A 20,537-nucleotide genomic window follows, 5' to 3' on the forward strand; every position below is an offset into this window, starting at 1 on the left:
ACAATTCAATGCTGGCGCAGTAAAACAGCATAAATCGACTTCATTACTCAAGTTATCAATATCTCGGAATCGTGAGGAGATACCACAATTGTTGTAATAACCTTTTTTGCAGAGTGTATTGAGACCTTTAAATAAAGTTATTATGACAATTTGGCTATCTGCTGTAGATTCCGAGATTTTTCTGAAAAAGTGGCTAGTAGTCGAAGTTGATAGATTTTTTAACATTCGACTGCTGAATTTTTTGGGATTTATCTAGAAATGCATGAGATACGACAATTGAGCGGTTATCAATGAATTGATAAATAGTACGTACGTACGCAGAAAAAAACACCGTCTATTCTTGATTTCAGGAGCGAAGTGGTAATCTAGGATAAATAAAACTTTTATGAGACCGGTTTCTAGACGATATCTCGCGATTGACGGAACATACCGATTTTTCGTAGGAACATATTTTATAGCAAAAGATGAGAGCTATGAAAAAGGTTTCTATGAAAAAATCGTTGTTTTCCTTCGGTGCCGAGATATTTGCTAAAAACTGGCCTCGAAAAAAATTCATTGTCGTATTCTACTATTTCATAACAGAATTAAAAATTTTCGGCTCCCTTTTAGCGACAATTAACGATTCTTTGAGTTTCCCGATAAATTTTTGATCGGGACGATCCAGAAAAATCCACCGTTTTTGTATTTTGACATTATTTTATAACTCCCAAAATTGGATGATTGTGCAATAATTTTCCTGCGCTTTTCCCAAAGTTTTATGAATCATTGAAAAGTTCAGAAAAACGCAGGACAATTATTGCACGATCATCACATTTTGCGAGTCGATCGAAAATAATAAAACCCGAAAACGGTATATTTTCCGCGTCCACCAATTTATTTTAAAAAACTCAAAAAACCGGTAATTTTGGGTAAAAGGGAGCGGAACACCCTGAAAACCAGTCCTTCGGCGATCCTCCATTATCGGTACTTTGCTCATTATCTTGATTACTAAAATGGTGGGAATAATAATTAACCTCATGAAAAGCCTGGTCGTCATAAATGGGTATTTCGTGCAATTTCTCCTTGAGAATACGAAAAATTAAAATTAAAAAAAAATTATAAAATCGAAAAATGTCGGAATTCCTCCGCTACCTCGAGTAATCACCTCTAAAAAAAAAAAAGAAAAAATCCCACGCAACACCCGAATTAGAGAATTCACTGGAAAAAAAATATGTCTTTTGTCAAATGTATTTTTTTCGACGGATATTATGGTAGGGTAGGGCGAAAAGTATTCATTTTCCACTCTAGGGCGAAAAGTATTTACTTTCCACCCTAGGGCGAAAAATTCACTTTCCACTCGCGTTTCAGACAGAAAAACCCGAAATTTTCTTTGCAGAAATGTTAATGAATAGCATGCGCATCTCGGATGGGGAAAGACTAACTTTCCGCCCTTGATGCTCAATATACTATTTCCCACCGGTAAATCTGTCAATCACTGTATAAATACTCCTACAATATATACTAATGCCAAATATATTTTGTCGTCCGAAAAAAAATATTGGCAAATGAAAATTTTTTTCTCAGTGAATAATTAATTTTCGAAAACCTCAGAATACACTGCTGACGTGCATTTCACTGAAAACTCCCTCGTCGATATTGGCAGCCTTTTCCCTCCTCTTATTCCTCTCAGCCTTGGAGCAGTTGAGCTCCTCCTGTATCTCAAACAGAGACTTGCCCTTGGTCTCGGGTACCCAGAAGAGTATAAAAATAATCCCAACAAAGCAAGAAGCGGCAAATCCCCCGAGTGAAGTATAAATCCCCCAATTATCGGTGATAACCTGATGCATCTTGGAGACAATAAAAGCGAGAAGTGATGCCCAGAGGGAAGCGAGTGAAACGGCAATACCTTTGACATTTGTCGGAAACAATTCACCAAGCATCATGTAGGACAATGGACTCAGACCAAGTGCAACACTCAGCTCGTAGGAGATGACGGATACATCAAGGGCCCATCCAATATCCCTGAGCTCCTTCTCCATCCCCAAATAGAACTTGAGGAAGTAAAAAATGCCCGCAACAGTGAGTGACACACCGGAGAAAAATGTGGTGATGAGTAGAAGAGGTCGCCTGCCAAGTCTGTCAACGAGTACAGCAGCTCCAATGCCAGCCATCAGCTGTACAACACTCAGAATGATAACAACAATGCCAGGTGACAGGCCAGAGTCACTCTCACCGATGATCTCCTGAGTGTACGACTCAATAGCCGCCAATCCAGAGAACTGGAGGACAATCTGAAGGCCAAAGCTGATGATAACGGCCTTACGATTGCCCTTCGTATCGAATAGATCCCAGAAGTGGCCCCTGTTGGTCATATCATTGATGACTGTTTTAGCTATCTGATCTAGATCCTCTTCGAGAACTTCGTGGGTTTCACCAGGTTGGAGATTGCGACAGTCGTATTGCTTGAGCAGCTGTAGATTCCTGGCTGCACCTGAACGATCGTTCTTCATCATCAGGTAGTACGGTGATTCTGGCATGAATGCGAAAGTTATGAAGAATAGGAGGGGAATGATGGCGCAGGAGTAGGCGAGGTAATCGTAGGGTACGAAGGGACCGATTGCGTGAGCGTAAAGCTCACCTGATGTCACCATCAGCTTGATGAAGGAGCCTAGGGTACCTCGGATGTTTTTGTCCGCTATTTCTCCTATGTACATCGGGCACACCACGTAGACGACACCCTGGCCTACACCGCTTATGAATCTTGAGGCGTAGAGGACGTATGGGTTCCATGCTATTATTATCAGCACCCAACCTGCTAGCAGTGGCAGACCTGAGAGGAGGAGACTTGTTTTACGACCGTAACGGTCCACGATCAAGGCCGCCAGCAGACTACCTGGTATTGTACCCAGCAGGTAGAATGACGCGATCCAGGAGGCGTCGTCTGAGCTCAGGGGAATTGATGAGGTGTTTGACTTCAGGTATGGCAGACTCGGCGATGTCCAACCGATGTGAGATCCCGTTATTGCCAGGGATATTGTCGCTGAAATTTTTTCGCGGGGCTTTCGTCAGAGGAATTACCCATGGCTTCGGCATTTTTGTAATCATTGGGTTTGGCTTTGGAAAGCAGTTTTTTGGGACAATTCTGTCATTTTGGAATTATTTTGGTGGAAATTCGGAGTCAATTCCGGTGTGGATCGAATTTAATGGCTAGAGTTTTGAGAAATTGAGGAATTTGAAAATATCATTTTTGAAATGCGGGATTTTTGCTATTTTTTAAATTTTGGATAGAAACTATTTATTTATTGGAATTTTTCGAAGTTGTAGAATTAAAAAAAAATATTTTTGGAAAGTGTAATTGGAATTAAAAAATATTATTTTTGAAATCTGCGATTCCTCCAAATTTTCAAAACATTTTGAATCCGTGAATTGACAATTGAAGAGAAAAATGTCATAAAAATTTCATGAAAAAAAAAGAAATTGAAAGAAACTTTCAGATATAAAAAAATTTCAACCCGTGAAATTTTTGGACTTGCTAAAATATAAAAATATAAAAAAACATAATTTACAAAGTCAAATTTTCCCATACTCTAAAATCGTTTCGCGTCCGTAAATCGAGAATCGACTGAAAAAATCCACAAAAAATTCACCGAAAAAGAAGAATTGCAGAGAAATAAACCGACCGAGTGGAAAAATTCCCTTACGTAATTCAATTGGAAAAATTGGATGATTAAAAAATAGAATTCCAGACATGAATACAAAGTGCCCCAAGGATTTGCATTAATCGGGGATTAAACGCTCACCAGTGATAGCTGCGAGATACTGCGGCCACTGCTTCGTGTCTTTGTTATGTACCTCCATTCAATCGTTTTCTTCAAACCATAAGACTAAATTGAAGATAGAAAAAACAAAAAGATAAACATCAAACTTAGCGTCAAGTACAACGAAAAACGAAGACAATACCGATGAAGAACTTACAATAACGAAGAGAGTTTTTTCGATGGATCAAGACACTAGGCTAGCACGAAGATCGATATACGATCGATAAAACGATCGACCAGAGAACGAGTCAGTAGATGATTCTTATTAAAAGTCAGTGTAGCTGGTACCTCTTCATTTTATACTCAATCGTTTGAACTCGTTTATCGGCTGCTTTCTGTCTCTATTCTTCTGTCATATTTGTCTCCCCTAGTGACTTATTACGTATGCCACGATAAGACCCCGATTAAATCAGACAACTACAAGACCTACTGTTGGGGTAACATGAAATTCTTGTCAGTAAACTCTTCAAGTATGCTCTCTGCGTATTTCGCTGCATAAATAAATGAAAGAGCGATTGTCAGAAATTTGTCGTTCGGTGGTAAACTGGGAGGAGAATTATTTCGCCGATTTCTACAAATTGAAGGCAGATCATGATATTTTCATAGAGACCTTTTTTGTAGCTCTCATCTTTTTCTATAAAAAATGTTTATGTAGAAAATTCGCTATGCTCCTTCGATTCCGAGATATTCGGGGAAAATTCGACTCGAAAAAATATGCACTTATCATTTTTTAATATTTGACTACTGGAGTTTCAGCGGTACACTGAGGAAAGATTTTTTTTATTTTATGGGACAACTGTTTTATAGGAATAAATTTAATGGATGATTAGTCGCAAATACGTAATAATTGCCCGTGCTAAATATTTAATTGAGTAGATTTGTTTAAGACGAATAATTGAAATCTTGGAGCGCGATTATAACTTTACTTGTTCAAAACGTTTTGCAAGAATTCAAATTTGAAATTAGTATTCGTTAAGATATGACTGAGGGTGCATTGAATTTATAAATATATTTGGTAATCTCAACTAATTTTTTTTTGCATATGAAGATTAGAAAAATATTTTTCAACTCTTCAATAGTCTCAAAAAAATAATACAATGGAATTGAATAATTCATTCTTCTGTTTCGATTCTGGATAAATATGTCATTAAGAGTACATCAATTTATTTTTACGATATATTTATAAGATTGAATTAATCCAGTAATTACTGAGTAAAAATATTTCTGAGTATTTTAAATCTAATTCAATAAAAACAACCATTTTTCGTGGTGAACAATTAGATCTACATTTTGCTAAATGTTTCTCTCAATTTATGAGATCTACAGTTGGGGTGACATGAAATTCTCCTGAGTAAATATTTCAAGTTAAGATAGAACACGAATTTCGCGGGATAAATGAGCGGTAATTATTAGAAATTCCATCAGTAATTCATCTGTCTAAATATTATGATTTCAGTGTCAGACGTTTCCGCGATAAAAATCATTTTTTTAAAACTACAGATCGACCACTTGTTTATTTTGTGACTTGAATCTTATTCAATTTATTTATTTATTGATGATTACCACCGAATAATTTCACAATGCGCAATTGTAATGATTTATTATCAAAAGTCATCACCAGTCATCAGAATATGCAGATGCGATTAAACATTTGTTCTGGAATTTTCACGATTTGTCTTTCTCGTTCTCCCGTGGAAAGTTTGGAGTTTCTCACTGCAGAGTATAATTTAAATCCCTGATATGAAAATCTATAAATACGTGAAATTGCGCCTGTTAAAATATTTTCATTTTTCGATGATTTTTCAAATTAGAGGGTCAAAATATTTATTCTGACAGAATAAATTATGAATAATGACAGAACAACACCAATTACTCCAGAATTTTTATCCAGATGGAGTAGCCTATTTTTTATCATATCGAGAATGGAAAATTTGCAGTTTCCCATCGTCGTAGGATGTAGGATAATTACCACCCGATAGTATTCTATAAATACCGGAATTGTGATCATGCGATATCCCCCCCGAACTCAATTGAATAACATCAGATAATAAAACTGATATTCACGTAAATTAACGAAGAGACTTCCCATAAAATCCAACATCTCGATTTCTCGACAAAATCCGAGACTAATGCCCCAAAAATCGCCAGATAATTCGGTCGGTGGCGCCTGTCAGACAGTACACACCAACCCCATCATAAATTCATTGAAACTGTGCAAACAGATGTGATAAGACCTCTCGCGCCTTCCGCTCCGATATTCCATAAATATAAAAAACCTAAACCGAGAGAATAACATCAACTGCGTCTCAATCGAAATAATGACTGAAAAAAAATAAACGAGAAGAAAAAATCAGACTAGAATTTCATCATAAATTAGATCAATTGCCAGCACCAGCTACCACCATGTGAAATGATGAAGAGAGATATCGATCCCAGACCCCCACCTACACCACAATCTGAGGAAACCAGAGAGAGAAAGAGATATTGCCAGCTGAGGCACTTGGATGAGTAGTACACCACCAAAAGGTCGGGCACCATTTGCCTCCATGTTGAAACTCCCTGGGACAAAGTGTACGACAATTATCTATTTGTATCAATTGTTTTTAAATAAATGAATCAATAATCATACAATTGATAATTCAATTGTGCTTCCAGTGGTGTTTGACGAATGATTCTACGACTTGATGAATCAATAAGAAGAAAGATTCATTAGGCTCTTGATTATAGACAGTTGATAAGATGTGTGGAAGTTTCACGTGCTCCAAAAATGCTCTGACAGCATTAAATATTCTCTACATCGTGAGTCCATTTAGTTATAAATTTATCATTGATTTATTATCGATGGTTGACACTGTTGTTGATGATTGTTGGTGGTTACAGGTCGTTGCTTTCATCCTGATTGGAGTTGCTGTCTATGGAAGGGCCTCAGCCCTCGTCACCAATCTACCAATTATTGGGGGAATTCTCGCTTGTGGAGTTATTCTTATTCTCATATCGATATTGGGACTCATCGGTGCTGTCAAGCATCATCAAGTGCTGCTCTTCTTCGTATCCTTTTTAAATGGAAAACATAATTGCGGGGTCTTGTCTATGTGGTAGATTTTTTTTTCTTGACAATCTCGGTTGATAGTACATGCTCATCCTCTTTCTGCTGTTCCTCGTGCAGTTCAGCATCGCTTGTGCATGTCTTGCTGTGAATACTAAGCAGCAGGAGGAATTGGCTGAGCAGGTGATTTATTTGAATACAATATATCATTTCAATTTAAGGCCCGGGTGGATTATCTATCGAATCTCGACTTTTGTTTTTAAATTTTATCTTTTTAACCTAAAAAGATAAACAATTATTGTTCCATAGGTCAGATAAAATTGAATATTACATTAATATCTTGGGGAATTTATTCAGGGATGGAAACGCGTTAGTCCTCATATCAAGGAGCAGGTGCAGACCACCTTCACCTGCTGTGGATTCAATGATTCATTGCCACTTGATGATCCTGCCATGAGCAGACCCTCCTGTGAAGTCGTTAACGTACGTTTATCATTAAAAATACTGGAAAGATTCTCGAATAATTCTCTAATATCATTGTGCAGAAAATCTGCTGTCCAGGCCCCAGCATCGATCCAGACTGTTCCTGCAAGCCCTGCATGGAGAAACTCCAGTCAACAATTGATTATGCATTTAAACTCTGCGGAGGCATCGGCCTTTTCTTCAGTTTTACTGAGGTAATTCATGAATGACTCGTTATCTCATGGATAATCAGTCTGTCTTCCTTTGGAATATTAATCTGTCCTTTCCGTCATTCATAATTATTGGTATCCGATAATAATGTTTGGTTTGGTATTTATGTATTCTTGTTATTTATGTTTGTGAATACTAATTAACGATCAAAAAATACATGGCGAGAAAAATGTCATTCTAAATTTGCAGTTTGTTGGGGTGTGGTTGACGGTGCGCTACAGGAACCAGAAAGATCCAAGAGCTAATCCTAGTGCTTTTCTCTAGTCTAATATCTCCATGACCCCTGTCATCTTGCACGACACGCTAACTAGATGGTGGGTGGGACGGTTTATGTCTAGAAATATCATTAAATCTCATACAAGTACTCGTTACCGTACAAGTTATCGTTAAAATAACAAATGCATGTTTGTCACTCGATTGAACCTCAAAATCCGATTTAATTGGCATTTTTTTCTGTTTATTCGGGGGGAAATTTAATGCAGGTGATTGCTGCATTTCTGGCAAGACGCTATCGGAATCAATTGGATCCTGACGAGAAAGCTACGAGATCTTTGTTCCCGAGACTCAATTATGTTTACTGATTGACGAGAATTTGGAATTCATCAATCGATCAAATGGAAATCCAAAAATACTAATCAAAATTCTGGAACATACATAAGTTAATGTATTATAGAAGTTAAGGAGATCAAGATGATTTAGGCAGATTTTTTTTCAATTTTATCGGGAGGAACTAGAGGACTGGGGTAAATGGACAGTCTTGACTACTTCAAAATGAATTTCAGCCGCGAAGTGGTAAAATATGATGAGTAATTTATCGAAAGAACATCTAAAAAAAATATCGCAGAAGCTTTTTTTTTGTTGGGAATTGCATCAGTTGCGAGGGGCGAATTTTTTTCGAACTGACCGGTAATTAAGGAAAATTATAGAGTTGATTAATTATTTTACCACTTCGCTACTGAATTTAAATGACGAATTTTTGAATACATGAGACGATTTTATCTTCTAATGAAGGATTTTTCAAGAATTCCGAGGTGTAAATATTTTAGAAAGGGTCAGGGCTGTTCATGAGTCCTTTATAGGAGCCATACGTAATTTTTGTAAACCGTGGACATTAATTTTCAATATTTCGAACGTGTAAATTTTTTGGAAGGTAATAATAGTCATATAATGTGCTCTAGTCAGCCACAGATAATAGTTTTAGGCCGTGAGGACAAAAGAGTATAAACCTCGAAGCGCCTTGCCTTCGAGGATTCTCGAGATTTTACGTAAACATTTGTTTATTATTATTAAAATTTGTATATGATTTTTAACGCCTGATTTTTTAATGCATTGATTAAGTTTGGGTGTATCGGTTCATCCAGACTAATCAATTGGTGTGGTCAATTAATATACGTTTACGATTATTTTCAATTCTTCCTTCATCGCGCATTATCGTACTGTTATACTATGATGTCAAATGTAGATGTAGACGCGGCATTTCAACATGATGTTCTGTTCATTGTGTTGAATGTTACAAACTTGCTTCGAGTTTATGCAATAAACTATGATAATAAAAAAACATATGAGCAGAATCGAATTGTCTTGATTCGTATCAATCCTTTCCCGAATTATTTGAAAATTTTCAATAAAATATTTTCGAGAGGGCATTTAATACACGAAGTGAATAATTATTGGTGGAGGTCCTCATGAGGAGTTTAAAACCAAATTTTCCGATGTAGCCCCTCGATCATATTTATTTTCAAATTTTCAATTCCATTTTTCTGCAAACTCGCTCACGGAGGATCCCGTGGAAAATTCTTTTCCTGATTTTTCTGACGCAAGACTTTATTCCGGAAAAATTAATTTTAAAAAACTTTCATAAGCGCAATAATTTTCCAAGCCTTCGAAAATTTTATAAATTTTTGGAAAAGTCCGGAAAAGCGCTAAAAAATTATTGCACAACCATGATATTTTGGGAGTTATTAAATAACAATAAAATACAGTAAAAACTGTATTTTTTCAATCCCATCGACAATTTGTCAGAGAATAAAAAAAAACAATTTTCGCTAAAAGGGGGCAGACCCCCCCAATAAATTCCTAACAAAAAAATTCAAAATTTTCAAAAAAAACCCGCCAATTGGCACCGACGAGCGGTAATGTCTTGCACCAGGTAAAAACCGGTGTCGCCGATGAACTCGTCTCAGTCGCATCTGTTTCCTCACCGCGTTCGTCCATTCCCGGACATCTCGAGTCACTCATCCCCCAATGTAGTTTCAAAATGTGTAATCTTCCCATATAATAATTTAACCTTGAACTTTTAATTAATCCCCAAAAAAACTACTCTTCGTCAATCAACAATTTATTTATTAAACCCACTCTAATGTGTAGATATTCCATTTTAAAAGCAATCCGCGTGCTTTTGAACGTACTTAGTCTATCGTTTTGTTTATCCGTCTTCCATATTTATTTAATTTTGATTAAATTATTAAACATGATTTTCGTGTGTGTAACCGCGGGACTTCTCTATCTCGCGTCAAAATACCGAGAGAATGTTCTCCGGAGTGTAAAAAGCCTCTGTCATAGTATAACCAGTCCCCCAGAGGATGAGGACTTGAAAAATCAAAAGAAATGTATTCTTCCACTCAGTAAAATTATATTGGCAGATTCACCAGAGAAATGCGACTACGCTGTACAACGTATTCGAAGGTAATTTATTACCCCGAAATATTTTCACTACTAAATCGTTTGTTTTGATTAAAATTAATCCATCTCGAAGGACAAATAATTCTGTTGTGAATGCAAAACCAATGTCTCCTACAATTCAATATTTATTTCAGAAATTTATGCCACGGTGTTCTCGGTTTCGATTGCGAATGGGTGAACGAGGGCCGAGTATCTCTTCTACAACTGGCCACTTATAATGGAGTCTGTGCTTTATTCAGACTTGGAAAAATAGGATATGTTCCTGCTAAGCTGAAGGAATTACTGTCAAACGACTGTATATTGAAAGTTGGGGTTGCTCCATTTGAGGATGGAAGAAAGCTAACGAATGATTATGGATGCCGAGTATTTGGAACTGTTGATCTTCGAACACTGGCCGATGACCTCGGTATACCCAGTAGAAAGAGTCTAGCTGCACTGTGCATGCAGTATCTGGGGACTGAATTAGAGAAAATTATCGAAGTGAGATGCGGTAATTGGGATGCCGATGACTTGACTGAGGAGCAAATATCTTATGCTGCTTATGATGCGGTCGCGTCTGTTCTCATTTATCGAGAGGTAAAGCAAAAATAAAATATGATGATTAAAATCAGTCAAGACTCCATTTTAATTCTATTTCAATTCACCAAACTGGAATTAAAATGATCGATTAAAATGATTACCAGATTGTAAGATGAATGAAGAACTAGTCCTCCATAAAATTATTTAATTTTTGAGTAAATAAATAAAATTGTAACAATTTCCCAGACATAAAAACCAGCAAACCGAAAAAACCCGAAAATTCAATTTAAATTATTCAAACTAGAATAATTTCGTGTGACTTATTGAAATAAAATGAATTAAAAAAATTTTCCAGATGCAAAGAACAGTAAAACGAAAGCGTTCGATCTTCCGTAATTTTCTGCTCTTCATAAAGAGTCTCTATCACCGCCGGTATAACCAAGCCCCTCCTTACATCCACGAGGTCTCCCCTGAGGTGGTGGATATAAAATATCGCGGGTCCCCGGAACCGTCAACCCCAGAGGCCAACAACAACAACAACCTCACGAAGAACAAGAATTCTCCACTGCCGAATCCCCAGAAGATCAGCAGCATTCCCACGAGGAAAGAGCCCCTCTATCACAATTGCTACCTCCAAGCACCAGACGGTGAGACCCTGTGTACATGCGACCGAAAAAAGGCCGAGTGGTACGTGACGAAGGGCCTAGGTGTCACAGTTAATGATGCACCCCTCACAGTGAGACTGAATTTCGAGCCATCGGGCAGAGCACTAGGTCAAGTTGGTCAGTACTACACGCAGGTCAAAGTAAATCAGTGCGTGGTGTGCGGTGCCCAGGACAAATTCATAAAGAAGAATGTTGTCCCCAGGGAGTACAGAAAGTACTTTCCCCTCGTGATGAAGGCCCACCAGTCACACGACGTTCTACTTCTATGCCCCACGTGCCACGAGATCAGCAATCGACACGACTTAGATCTGAGGAGACATCTGTCATCCGTATGTGACGCTCCCCTGTCCAGATCACTGCCACCAACGAAAAACGATCATCATCAGAGACGACTTATGTCTGCTGTCAAGGCCCTCAGGGATCAATCATCACCTCTACCACCTCAGCGGAGAAAAGAACTCGAGAATCGTGTCAGGGAGTACACGTCAGCAGATTCTCCCATTCCCCAGGATCAAAGACCTATCAATGAGACTTTTGAGGTCACGGGGCCAATCTCTTCGTCCCCTGTGCAACCCAAAGTTATTCCACATGGACTCAAAGTTGTCGAGTATTTTACCAACTCCCAGAGTGGACTCGTCACCCTCGAGAGAATGTGGAGGGAACACTTTCTCACGAACATGAGACCAAAGTTTTTACCAAAACTGTGGTCTGTACGTCATAATCAAGAGAGACTGGAGATCAGACAGACACAGAATAGAATCGAGCCACAGGATGCCAAAGTTGCTGGTCTCACCAGGTGAATTGTGGAATTTCATTTCTTTTTTTTTTTTTGTTAATTTATTTGTGAGTGAGGAACAGATTTTCTAATTGTATTAGAATGAATTCTAGATTTATATCGCGGAGGATCGTTTGCCAGCGAGGCCTCTTTCTCTTTCAATCTTCATTAAGAATAATATTTAAAGAGTAATGATAATTAGTTGGTAATTAGGTGAATTTAAATTTATAAATTTGTGAAAGTATAAAATTATGTAAATAATAGATCGAGAAAATTTAAGAGCGACTGATAAATTCGATGTGTAAAACACCTATTCGCTTATTTATTCAACGATTGAATTAAATACTTCATGAGCTTCGGATTTTGGCAAATTATTGCGAAAGTATTTGAAATTTTAAGGAATATGTGGAACCCGTTTACCAGCGAGTCCTCATGCCTTTGAATCTTCATTTGAAATAATATAATTAATAAGTAGTGATTATGTAAATTTGAATTTATAAATCTGTGAAATTATAAAGTTATGTACGTAATATTTAAAAAAATCTAAAAACGTAAAAGCGACTGATAAATTTGATACGTAAAACAAGAATTCGCTTATTTCCCCGAAGATTGAATTAATACCTCACGATCCCCCGAAATTTGGATTTGGTAAATTAATAATAGAGAATTTAACAGAAATTTCCCATAGGAGTCAGGAGAACGCGTTTACCAGCGAGTCCTCCTGCCCGGGAATCTTCATTTGAAAAGATATTACTAGTAATAAGTATCAGTAATTATGTAAATTTGATTTTATAAATCTGAAATTATAAATTCATGTACATAATACGTGATAAATTCTTTAAAATAACGCAAAAGCGACTGATAAACGTAAATACAACACAGCTATTGTATTTTTTATTCAACCTTTTAATTACATACTCCCTAATTTCCCTGAGACCTGACGAATCATCAGGTAGGACATGAATTCTCCCAATGATCTCCTATCAAGAGTAAATAATATGTACAAGATTTTCAGACTAAAAAAACTATAGATCATTTCGTCTCGGGTTTAAGGGGCTGTTCGTCCGTTGTTTTATGACTATGTTCTAGCTCGTCGTCAATTCTCTCCTTGGCCCTGACGATTTTAGACTGGAGATAGAAGGATCCACCCTTGGCCCTGTCATTGGCCTCCATGAGGTACTTGTAATTCTTCTCGATGAGCTCCTTCTGGTCTGGCTTCTCCGCGTTGAGAATTCTGAGGGCCTCCTCCAGGGACAGTCCAGTCTTGGCATTGGCTGCTGCTCTCTTCACCCCTTGGGCACCACCACCAGCTCTTTTAGCTGCTTCCTGGCTTGCTGCTATTTCCTGACGCAATGCTCGTGCAAATGCTCTACCCACAACTTGAGTGCCCAGCACTATTATTTGGGCAATGTACTTTGCCATAACCTGGATAACGTATCCCCAACTCAATTCGTCTGTTCACTGATTGATTTACTCGTAACCGATGTCCAGGTTTTTTGTAACTCTTGATTTTTAGTTTTTTTTTATCCTCACGATTATCACTCAATTCGCCACTTGCTCATTTTTCGGTGAATTTTGGGGTTAGGGTGTTCCATAATTTTTCAAATACAGAGAGGAGAGAGGAAATAGACATTCCGGCTTTGGGAGACTTGAGGACTTCACGGATTCAGCACTTGAGGTCGCAGATAATGCGTTATCTCAGATAATTTATAAAAATCGCGGGAAAAGAAAACCGGAAAACAGAGTGCGCGGTCTTCGCTTTAGCAGAAGAAATTTAACGGTCGCGGATTCAAATAAAATTATTGAATAAAATATTTAAAAGATTAATAAATAATTGGATATTGAAAAATTTGTATTCACCGGCGTTGGATGAGAAACCTTGTTTTCATCTTTCGAACGACCTACCTTACGCCATGGCCTGAAACACAAACATAACGTTTATTATTATTAATTATTCATAAACAAAATCTCATAAACGATTGAGATGATCAATCGACGGAAACAATCCGTCAAAAAAGACCAGAAAATCGTAAAAATCCGTTTTGAAGTCGAAAAGTATTTTCACATTTATTTCGTCATTAGCCTCAATTTTTTCTTTTTATCAATTAATTGTTCATAATTACTTCAATATTTCTTATTTACCTTGAGTGTCGACCATGGATGCCTTCATCGACTTGCTTTTTCTCCTTACAGTTGGAAATATTCACCATTCACCATTCACCATTCGAAAATACCCGAAATTATATTTTTCATCACAATTTTCCGAAAAGTTACTTCCCCGCACATTCTGAATAAAATAATTGTCCACAAATTATGCAGAAAGTTCTGTTTGGCATCTGGGATTATACCACTCGCCAAAAATCACTCTTCACCACTTATTAGAAAATATTATTCCAGTCTTTACGATGCTTCATTGTCTGAACGCGAATGGAGAAAACATAACAATGGGATTTTAGGAAAAGTGAGTCAAAACATCGATTGGGGAGTTGTGGGCGGGAAAAAAGTTGTTTACTTCCGAGAGACTAGCGAAATTATTTCAGTTATTCAGAGTGAAGTGAAGCGCTCAACATTTCAATTATTATATTTAGTGACCACATGAGTCAACAGAATATCAACATTTATCTAACAGTGACTTTATTGAGTTATAAAAAATTTATGAAACTTTTGAGTATCGCTCGAACATCGGTTGGTCCTTCCTCGGGATTTTCTAGATGATGATGGACAGTTTGGGGATCAATCGGGCAGTGGTAATTTGTTGAAGTATCCCAGGGCATTTGCCACGGAGGAGAGCACTAGGTTGTAAAGTGGATGGATTATTTCCACTGAGTTTTGGTGCTTTCGGCCGACGATCAGAGGTGTTGGGGAATTCTGGGCTATGGAGAGGCCGCTCAAACCGTAACATGTGTGGTAGATGTCACGATTTCTGCAAATATATTAATTAAGAGATTAATTAAGTGATTGGTGTGTGATTAAAGTGTGATTAGTGTGTGATTAGTGTGTGATTAGTGTGTGATTAGTGTGTGATTATTGTGTGATTAGTGGAAGGAGTTGAAGCAATTTACTTTTCGGGCTTGTCCAAGAGTCCGCCATAGGGATGCTGACAGCAGATGAGTAAGTACTCTTGTAAAGCTGCTTGATCAAACAGCCAGTAATTGGTATTTGGTAGATTAGCCTCATTGGAGAGGATTGCATGGATCAGGGGGAATGAGGCACCTTGCCAGAAGGAATAGCAACCGTCGACTAATTTATTGGTCCTTCCTTGGAAGCCGCCCTCCAGCTTCATTTGTTTATTGACTAGCCATCGCTGCACAGAAAATTTAATTAGTCTCGGGTTTCGTGAGGCATATCTCCGAAATTGAGGGAGATAGAAGAATTTTTTGTAGAATCTTTTTTGTGGAGAAACGTAAGACCTACAAAAAAGGTACAACAAAATTTTCGCTATCTCCGGTAAATTTCGAGGTATATTGCGATATGTTTGGGTGTAATTAGTAAAGTCGTGTACCAAGAGCGAGGGGAGATGGCACATGTGTGTTTTCCCCATAAGTACGAGAGATGCTAAACCACAGTACGTGTATCCTCCGTGGGCTTCCATCCCTGGACATCCCCCAAAACCACCCTCCCATGTTTGACATCGTGCTATCCACTGATCTGTATTTTCGAAGAGAGATTGGGTGTAAATATTCGCGAGTTTAGCCACTGCTATTGCACAGTAAACACCTCTTATGTCGACCTCGCCGTCTCTGTGCATACTGAAACTACCGTCTTCACATTTTACAGACTTCAGGAATCTGTACAGCGATTCTCTGTTGAAAAAAGTCAAGCAAAAAAATCAGTAAACTTGCAGTTTCTTTTTTCAATTCATTTTTTTCTATTCTTTCATCTTTCTTTCAATTTATCTAAGAAACTATCAATTTTCGAGGAAAATATCACGAGAGCTTTTTTCTCGGGAATTAAATTATCTAGAAAAAAATTCTTTGTCGTTTCCGTGGTAAATTGAGAGTTATTGAAATAAATTGATAATTAGTTCTTATTTCACTGGGATTAGATGAATTTCAATCGAGAGACATTTCTCGTTGACTTAATATCGAATATTCTGAATGAGCATGAGAATGAGGAAGAGGTTTATCGGATTAGCAGACTGACCGATCAATCGCCTCGTAGGCTTCTCGAGTTTCAACGATACAAAGTGCTGATACAGCAGCATAAGTAGATGCCAAGTGAGGATATTGTCCAGGGCCACCGCCAAAACCTCCCTCTAGATCCCGGCATTTTGATAAAAATTGAACAATCTTGTGGTACTCGTCGTCCTCCAGTCTCTCCCCCAGAATCTGCAGGGCATGCAGACTCCAGTAGCATAACCAGGGTCTACTGCTGTCCAAGCACTAAAATCCAGTCAAAAATTTCATTTCGCTGATAAAAATAAATTCATAAACCTCTTAATTCACGAGCCCTGACTACTAACTTCATAAGCTGCTGACATATTGATCAGCGATCTCTTTAAAAATCCAATGTGTCGATTTTTCGTCAGCAAGGGCTCTCGCTTCAGATTGTACAGTTTAAGGATATTCTCCTCCACCTTCTCCTGGAGGAAAAAAAAATCAACAATCAATTATTCGATGAATCCAGTGGATTGAGCTGTCCAGAGTGAATCATTATTATTTTTTTTTGATAATACCTGTTCCCTTGATGTCACTGTTTCAACACCTTCATTGTCGTGGGCTGCCTCTTGGAGTTTTGAATAGACTCTCACCGATTCCTCCTCCTCAGCATCGTAGAATTCAGTTTTCCACATTTTCTGGAACACCTCGATGCACCCCAAGTCCTCAAATCCACGAAAATCTCAGGGATAACCAATGAAATTATTTGTTTTTTCACTGGGTCTCGCAGGTTCTCTCCAGTTTATCCATTTTTATGCATGGAGAAAATTGGTAGAGCAGATTTCTGTCATCCTCAGGTACTGCAGACCCCGATTTTATCAATAGTCTTTGAATTATTATCATAACGATTTAACTGGGTTTAAAGGGCCCCCATCTGTTGCTCGTCAACACACGAATATGTCGATTATTTATGCAGAAAGGAATTTTTTATATTTTTACGTTTCATCGCGAGTTTTGAGATTGATGGAATGATCGATTTGGAAAATTGTTGAGAGCTTTTTGAAGGCGGCATTGTCATCTGGTTCGTATTATTCATCTCTCTGAGGTTATAATTCTCTTGTTCGTTTTTATTTTCGAAGTTTTCTGCTAAAACAATCTCATCTTTACGTGTCCATTGAAACGATTTTTAATTTTCTCTGGACGCCTTGACTCATCGCTGCATTTCTTCCTCGATAGAAACCACCAGCCACCCTCACATCCAAGAGCATGACTCATCGGGGTCCGGTAATCAATGAGTAAAATTCTCAAAAAACAATTGTCAAGAGAAATTTGTAAAGAATTCCGTGGAACGCACTTGGAAGTCCTGGATTTTTACGGAACCGAGACTGGTTTCATCTGGCACGAGGATCAACTCCTGATATTTTGTTATCAGTCAGCCTTCAGGTGTAACGATAACACCGAGACAATTGAGACAGGGCATTTTGTATCGAAGATACTAGTCACTCCAAAGCCTATCAGAACGATTTGCAGTTACTCAGGACGAGTATTCATCGTCTGTGAACCAACAGGGATCTTCAAGCTTTCAGATAAGCTGACATTTGCTGTCCTCAGTAAAACTGGGATAGGCCTCGGCTGCGAGGTGCACCAGGTGCTGAAACCCACGACGGATTCGCTCTATCTCGCTGACAAATTCACGAAAAATTGTAAACCACTTCTGCAATTATTCCGTGACGTTAATTATCGAAACAGGGATGGAGTCGTCGTTTATGACTTGAGACAGATACTTTACGATAATCCAGACAGCTGTCATAAATTCTGCTTGATCTCCACTGGAAGGAAACTGTACAAATTGACAGGAGAACAGGCTGAGATTGTTCACGTCGACACCAATTTTATCACTGATATCGTAGCAATTAGGAGAGACAAGAGAAGCTTTGGCGTTGGATTGATTACAAATAATTATCTGGTACTACTGTTACCAGACAAGAACGAGGAGCTGGTGGTCTCGCAGAAGCTGCAGTATGATGGAGAGATCGTAGCCCTAGCTCTTCATATCTCAAATTTTTCTCAGGATCATATCTCCAGTTTTTACACCAATGGGAACAATATTTACCACAGAAAATTGAAAATTGATTCCTCTGGGCTGAGTGGAAACGAAAAAGTTGACGTTGTGTTGGCGTTTAAAGAAAAAATAATAAATTCTGTAAAGATTCGGGGTGAGGGGCTTCTGGTGCTATCGAACGGTTGTGAACTCACGGAATTTCACATCATTGGAATGGAAGAGAACGAGAGGAGAGAGTTCTGTACTCTCAAAGAGGAGATGATCAGGAACACGAATATCATCGTGGACAGGATATGCGAGAGGGCGAGAGAATTGGAACAGGTGAACAAGGCAATTGCTGCGGGGCAGAATAAGTTAGAGAGGATAAATGCTTATGCTCATAAGCAGAAGATTCAGATTTCACCGGCTGTGAGGATCATGAGGGCTGGTGGTAGGGATTTTCTCCAGGTCAGGCTCGAGGGTCTCCCCCAGGACAGTCAGGTTTTTGTTAATGTGAGAGTTGACAGGCTGAGGCTCTTTGCTTCGAAGTTTGTTTGTGATCGAGTGACGACTCTGGAGGTTCCTCTGGATATCAGACACCTGAGGGATATCGAGATATTCGATTTGAGAATTGATCTCGTGGCTACCCAGTGCAAGAGACAGCTGTGGTGTATCATGAATAATGTTCTGGACACGAGCAGAACAGAGGAGAGCTCCTGTCAGTCTAGCATAGATAGGGAAAATTTATTCACAGCTAAACTGGAGACTCTCAGGAGTTTGATGAAGAAGAAATGTCTTGATGATGTTAAGTTGAGATATATTAAGAAGAGTATTAGGAAGGATTGATGAAATTTGAGGGACTGATGCTTGTTATATTTTTCTGTGAGAGGATTTTGTCACAGATTTCTTCCAGTTTATACGTTTGGTTGGCTATAAAAATAATTTTATGTACATTATTGTATTTATTTTGTCGGTTATTTTATTTTTTACGGAGGTCTTGCGCTGTTTATCGACAGGGGACTAGTACATGTGTATATTCTCGGTCTTCTCTGCCATAATTTAGCAAAACACGAGCGGAAATTCTCGGAAAATGCACCGTAGAGTAGGGGATTGACAACTGTATTGAGTTGCGCAATAATTAGGGACCAGATGAAGTGGTGGGACTTGAGGAAGAAGTCGGTGTCCTCTGTTGGTCTGTGACCGTCCACGTATATCAGTAGCATTATTATTGTTATTGGTAGCCACATGGTCAGGACGACAATCACGTTGAGGAGGAGAATTCTCACGACTTTTAGGTGCCGGTGGAGTCTGATTTCTTCGCTCTGGGAGAGACTTCCGGTTCGACCCTCACGAGCTGTTATCGAGGCTCCAGAATATTTTCTACCTGTCCACGCTGACAGGCCCATACTTCCAATTACTGATAATTCAGAGTCTCTTCTAGTGCCTGACATCTCAGTTGTCTGTGCAGAATTAATTTTTTCACATTCCTTTCGAAATCAATTTTTTTGGTTTATTCTCTGGGAAATAATCACCTGAGAGACACATGGTACCGCCCACCTGCTTCTGGCATCAATTATCCTCTGGAAAATCCTGTGGTAATGGTAGACTAGGAGACACATCGGTAGAAAACAAGCTAATATCACTGTGGGAATGATAAAACACAGGGAAACGTCTACCACTTGGTTTATTGGAAATATCAGCGTGCAGATTGTTTTTTTATCCATTGATTCCTGAAAAATTGAAAAAATTCTGTAAACATTTGGCTGTCCAAATTTTACATTCACTCTTTTCGATTTTTAAAGAATTCGTTTTCGTTAGAATTTCTCGGTTGGAATAGAAAATTCATTGATAGGAGTGATTTCGTTGAATTTTTAGTGATAACTTGCCAGAGTTGTGAACCAAAGGGCCACAGGAAAAAATAATGCAATTCCCATTCCCCAAGTTATAGCACTTGCTACATAAACTCTTGATTTCGATAATACACTTCTGTATGGAGACACTGCGAGGCATCTGTATCTGTCGATTGATATCAATGTTAGTGTCCACAATAACACGAATCCACAGACAAGCTGAAAATAATTAATCCGTGTATTAACCGGGTTTTGTGCTGATTCAATTTTTTTTATTTATCAGGCTGTTAATTTTTTTTAACAATTCTTAAATTTTTAATTACCGCAAGAATAATGAGAGGATAGTAGGAGAGGCTAAAGGCTAAAAAAAGG

General features: G+C 38.2%; 7 protein-coding genes across 9 annotated transcripts; 3 read left to right on the top strand and 4 right to left on the bottom strand.

Annotated features, from left to right (window-relative positions):
• Positions 1 to 6: 6 nt before the first annotated feature.
• On the bottom strand, positions 7 to 4,175 carry LOC105266893 (facilitated trehalose transporter Tret1). Its single transcript, XM_011305369.1, has 3 exons — positions 3,955 to 4,175; positions 3,780 to 3,863; positions 7 to 3,019 (listed from the first exon to the last, which is right to left on the bottom strand). Exons 2-3 carry the CDS (start codon positions 3,835 to 3,837, stop codon positions 1,587 to 1,589), a joined length of 1,491 nt encoding a protein of 496 aa, XP_011303671.1. The 5' UTR covers positions 3,838 to 3,863; positions 3,955 to 4,175; the 3' UTR covers positions 7 to 1,586.
• A 1,869-nt stretch (positions 4,176 to 6,044) lies between these two features.
• On the top strand, positions 6,045 to 9,107 carry Tsp97E (Tetraspanin 97E). Of its 3 annotated transcripts, none has more exons than XR_892203.1 (7): positions 6,045 to 6,596; positions 6,678 to 6,845; positions 6,928 to 7,026; positions 7,201 to 7,326; positions 7,389 to 7,520; positions 7,726 to 7,850; positions 8,019 to 8,111. XR_892203.1 is itself a non-coding variant. In XM_011305405.1 (7 exons), the coding sequence occupies exons 2-7, from the start codon at positions 6,537 to 6,539 to the stop codon at positions 8,115 to 8,117; spliced, it is 684 nt and encodes a 227-aa protein (XP_011303707.1). In that variant the 5' UTR covers positions 6,049 to 6,368; positions 6,453 to 6,536; the 3' UTR covers positions 8,118 to 9,107. The 3 variants fall into 3 exon arrangements, 2 of the variants coding, with proteins under 2 accessions (XP_011303698.1, XP_011303707.1); XM_011305405.1 differs by lacking the exon at positions 7,726 to 7,850 and having other exon boundaries at positions 6,049 to 6,368; positions 6,453 to 6,596; positions 8,019 to 9,107; XM_011305396.1 differs by lacking the exon at positions 7,726 to 7,850 and having other exon boundaries at positions 6,048 to 6,596; positions 8,019 to 9,107.
• A 621-nt stretch (positions 9,108 to 9,728) lies between these two features.
• On the top strand, positions 9,729 to 12,486 carry Exd2 (Exonuclease 3'-5' domain-containing 2). The gene is made up of 3 exons (XM_011305442.1): positions 9,729 to 10,221; positions 10,353 to 10,794; positions 11,093 to 12,486. The coding sequence occupies exons 1-3, from the start codon at positions 9,896 to 9,898 to the stop codon at positions 12,200 to 12,202; spliced, it is 1,878 nt and encodes a 625-aa protein (XP_011303744.1). The 5' UTR covers positions 9,729 to 9,895; the 3' UTR covers positions 12,203 to 12,486.
• Positions 12,487 to 13,033: 547 nt separating this feature from the next.
• On the bottom strand, positions 13,034 to 13,836 carry LOC105266924 (mitochondrial import inner membrane translocase subunit Tim16-like). Its single transcript, XM_011305435.1, has one exon. It carries the CDS (start codon positions 13,597 to 13,599, stop codon positions 13,210 to 13,212), a length of 390 nt encoding a protein of 129 aa, XP_011303737.1. The 5' UTR covers positions 13,600 to 13,836; the 3' UTR covers positions 13,034 to 13,209.
• Positions 13,837 to 14,732: 896 nt separating this feature from the next.
• Positions 14,733 to 17,097, bottom strand: Fntb (Farnesyl transferase beta subunit). The gene is made up of 6 exons (XM_011305421.1): positions 16,853 to 17,097; positions 16,640 to 16,759; positions 16,321 to 16,559; positions 15,680 to 15,980; positions 15,240 to 15,481; positions 14,733 to 15,100 (listed from the first exon to the last, which is right to left on the bottom strand). The coding sequence occupies exons 1-6, from the start codon at positions 16,967 to 16,969 to the stop codon at positions 14,911 to 14,913; spliced, it is 1,209 nt and encodes a 402-aa protein (XP_011303723.1). The 5' UTR covers positions 16,970 to 17,097; the 3' UTR covers positions 14,733 to 14,910.
• Positions 17,098 to 17,167: 70 nt separating this feature from the next.
• On the top strand, positions 17,168 to 19,266 carry LOC105266944 (uncharacterized). Its single transcript, XM_011305462.1, has 2 exons — positions 17,168 to 17,355; positions 17,511 to 19,266. The coding sequence occupies exon 2, from the start codon at positions 17,566 to 17,568 to the stop codon at positions 19,159 to 19,161; it is 1,596 nt and encodes a 531-aa protein (XP_011303764.1). The 5' UTR covers positions 17,168 to 17,355; positions 17,511 to 17,565; the 3' UTR covers positions 19,162 to 19,266.
• A 35-nt stretch (positions 19,267 to 19,301) lies between these two features.
• Positions 19,302 to 19,934, bottom strand: LOC105267858 (5-hydroxytryptamine receptor 1D-like). Its single transcript, XM_011306993.1, has 2 exons — positions 19,848 to 19,934; positions 19,302 to 19,775 (listed from the first exon to the last, which is right to left on the bottom strand). Exons 1-2 carry the CDS (start codon positions 19,932 to 19,934, stop codon positions 19,302 to 19,304), a joined length of 561 nt encoding a protein of 186 aa, XP_011305295.1.
• Between the last annotated feature and the right edge of the window lie 603 nt (positions 19,935 to 20,537).

Source organism: Fopius arisanus, unplaced genomic scaffold, assembly GCF_000806365.1.
Source record: "Fopius arisanus strain USDA-PBARC FA_bdor unplaced genomic scaffold, ASM80636v1 scaffold00002, whole genome shotgun sequence".
In the NCBI taxonomy this organism is placed as follows: Eukaryota; Metazoa; Arthropoda; class Insecta; order Hymenoptera; family Braconidae; genus Fopius; species Fopius arisanus.

Coding starts and splice junctions, on each gene's coding strand:
- LOC105267858 (XM_011306993.1), bottom strand. CDS start 19,934: ATGTGTCTCCTAGTCTACCATTACCACAGGATTTTCCAGAGGATAATT. Junction 19,776..19,847: donor CGGTACCATGTGTCTCTCAG/GTGATTATTTCC, acceptor AATTCTGCACAG/ACAACTGAGATGTCAGGCAC.
- LOC105266944 (XM_011305462.1), top strand. CDS start 17,566: ATGAGTAAAATTCTCAAAAAACAATTGTCAAGAGAAATTTGTAAAGAA.
- Exd2 (XM_011305442.1), top strand. CDS start 9,896: ATGTGTAGATATTCCATTTTAAAAGCAATCCGCGTGCTTTTGAACGTA. Junction 10,222..10,352: donor GCTGTACAACGTATTCGAAG/GTAATTTATTAC, acceptor TATTTATTTCAG/AAATTTATGCCACGGTGTTC. Junction 10,795..11,092: donor CTGTTCTCATTTATCGAGAG/GTAAAGCAAAAA, acceptor AAAATTTTCCAG/ATGCAAAGAACAGTAAAACG.
- LOC105266893 (XM_011305369.1), bottom strand. CDS start 3,837: ATGGAGGTACATAACAAAGACACGAAGCAGTGGCCGCAGTATCTCGCA. Junction 3,020..3,779: donor GTATCTCGCAGCTATCACTG/GTGAGCGTTTAA, acceptor AAAAAATTTCAG/CGACAATATCCCTGGCAATA.
- Tsp97E (XM_011305396.1), top strand. CDS start 6,537: ATGTGTGGAAGTTTCACGTGCTCCAAAAATGCTCTGACAGCATTAAAT. Junction 7,327..7,388: donor CCTCCTGTGAAGTCGTTAAC/GTACGTTTATCA, acceptor ATCATTGTGCAG/AAAATCTGCTGTCCAGGCCC. Junction 7,521..8,018: donor TTTTCTTCAGTTTTACTGAG/GTAATTCATGAA, acceptor AATTTAATGCAG/GTGATTGCTGCATTTCTGGC.
- LOC105266924 (XM_011305435.1), bottom strand. CDS start 13,599: ATGGCAAAGTACATTGCCCAAATAATAGTGCTGGGCACTCAAGTTGTG.
- Fntb (XM_011305421.1), bottom strand. CDS start 16,969: ATGTGGAAAACTGAATTCTACGATGCTGAGGAGGAGGAATCGGTGAGA. Junction 16,560..16,639: donor ATATGTCAGCAGCTTATGAA/GTTAGTAGTCAG, acceptor ACTGGATTTTAG/TGCTTGGACAGCAGTAGACC. Junction 15,981..16,320: donor GCCTACGAGGCGATTGATCG/GTCAGTCTGCTA, acceptor TTTTTTCAACAG/AGAATCGCTGTACAGATTCC.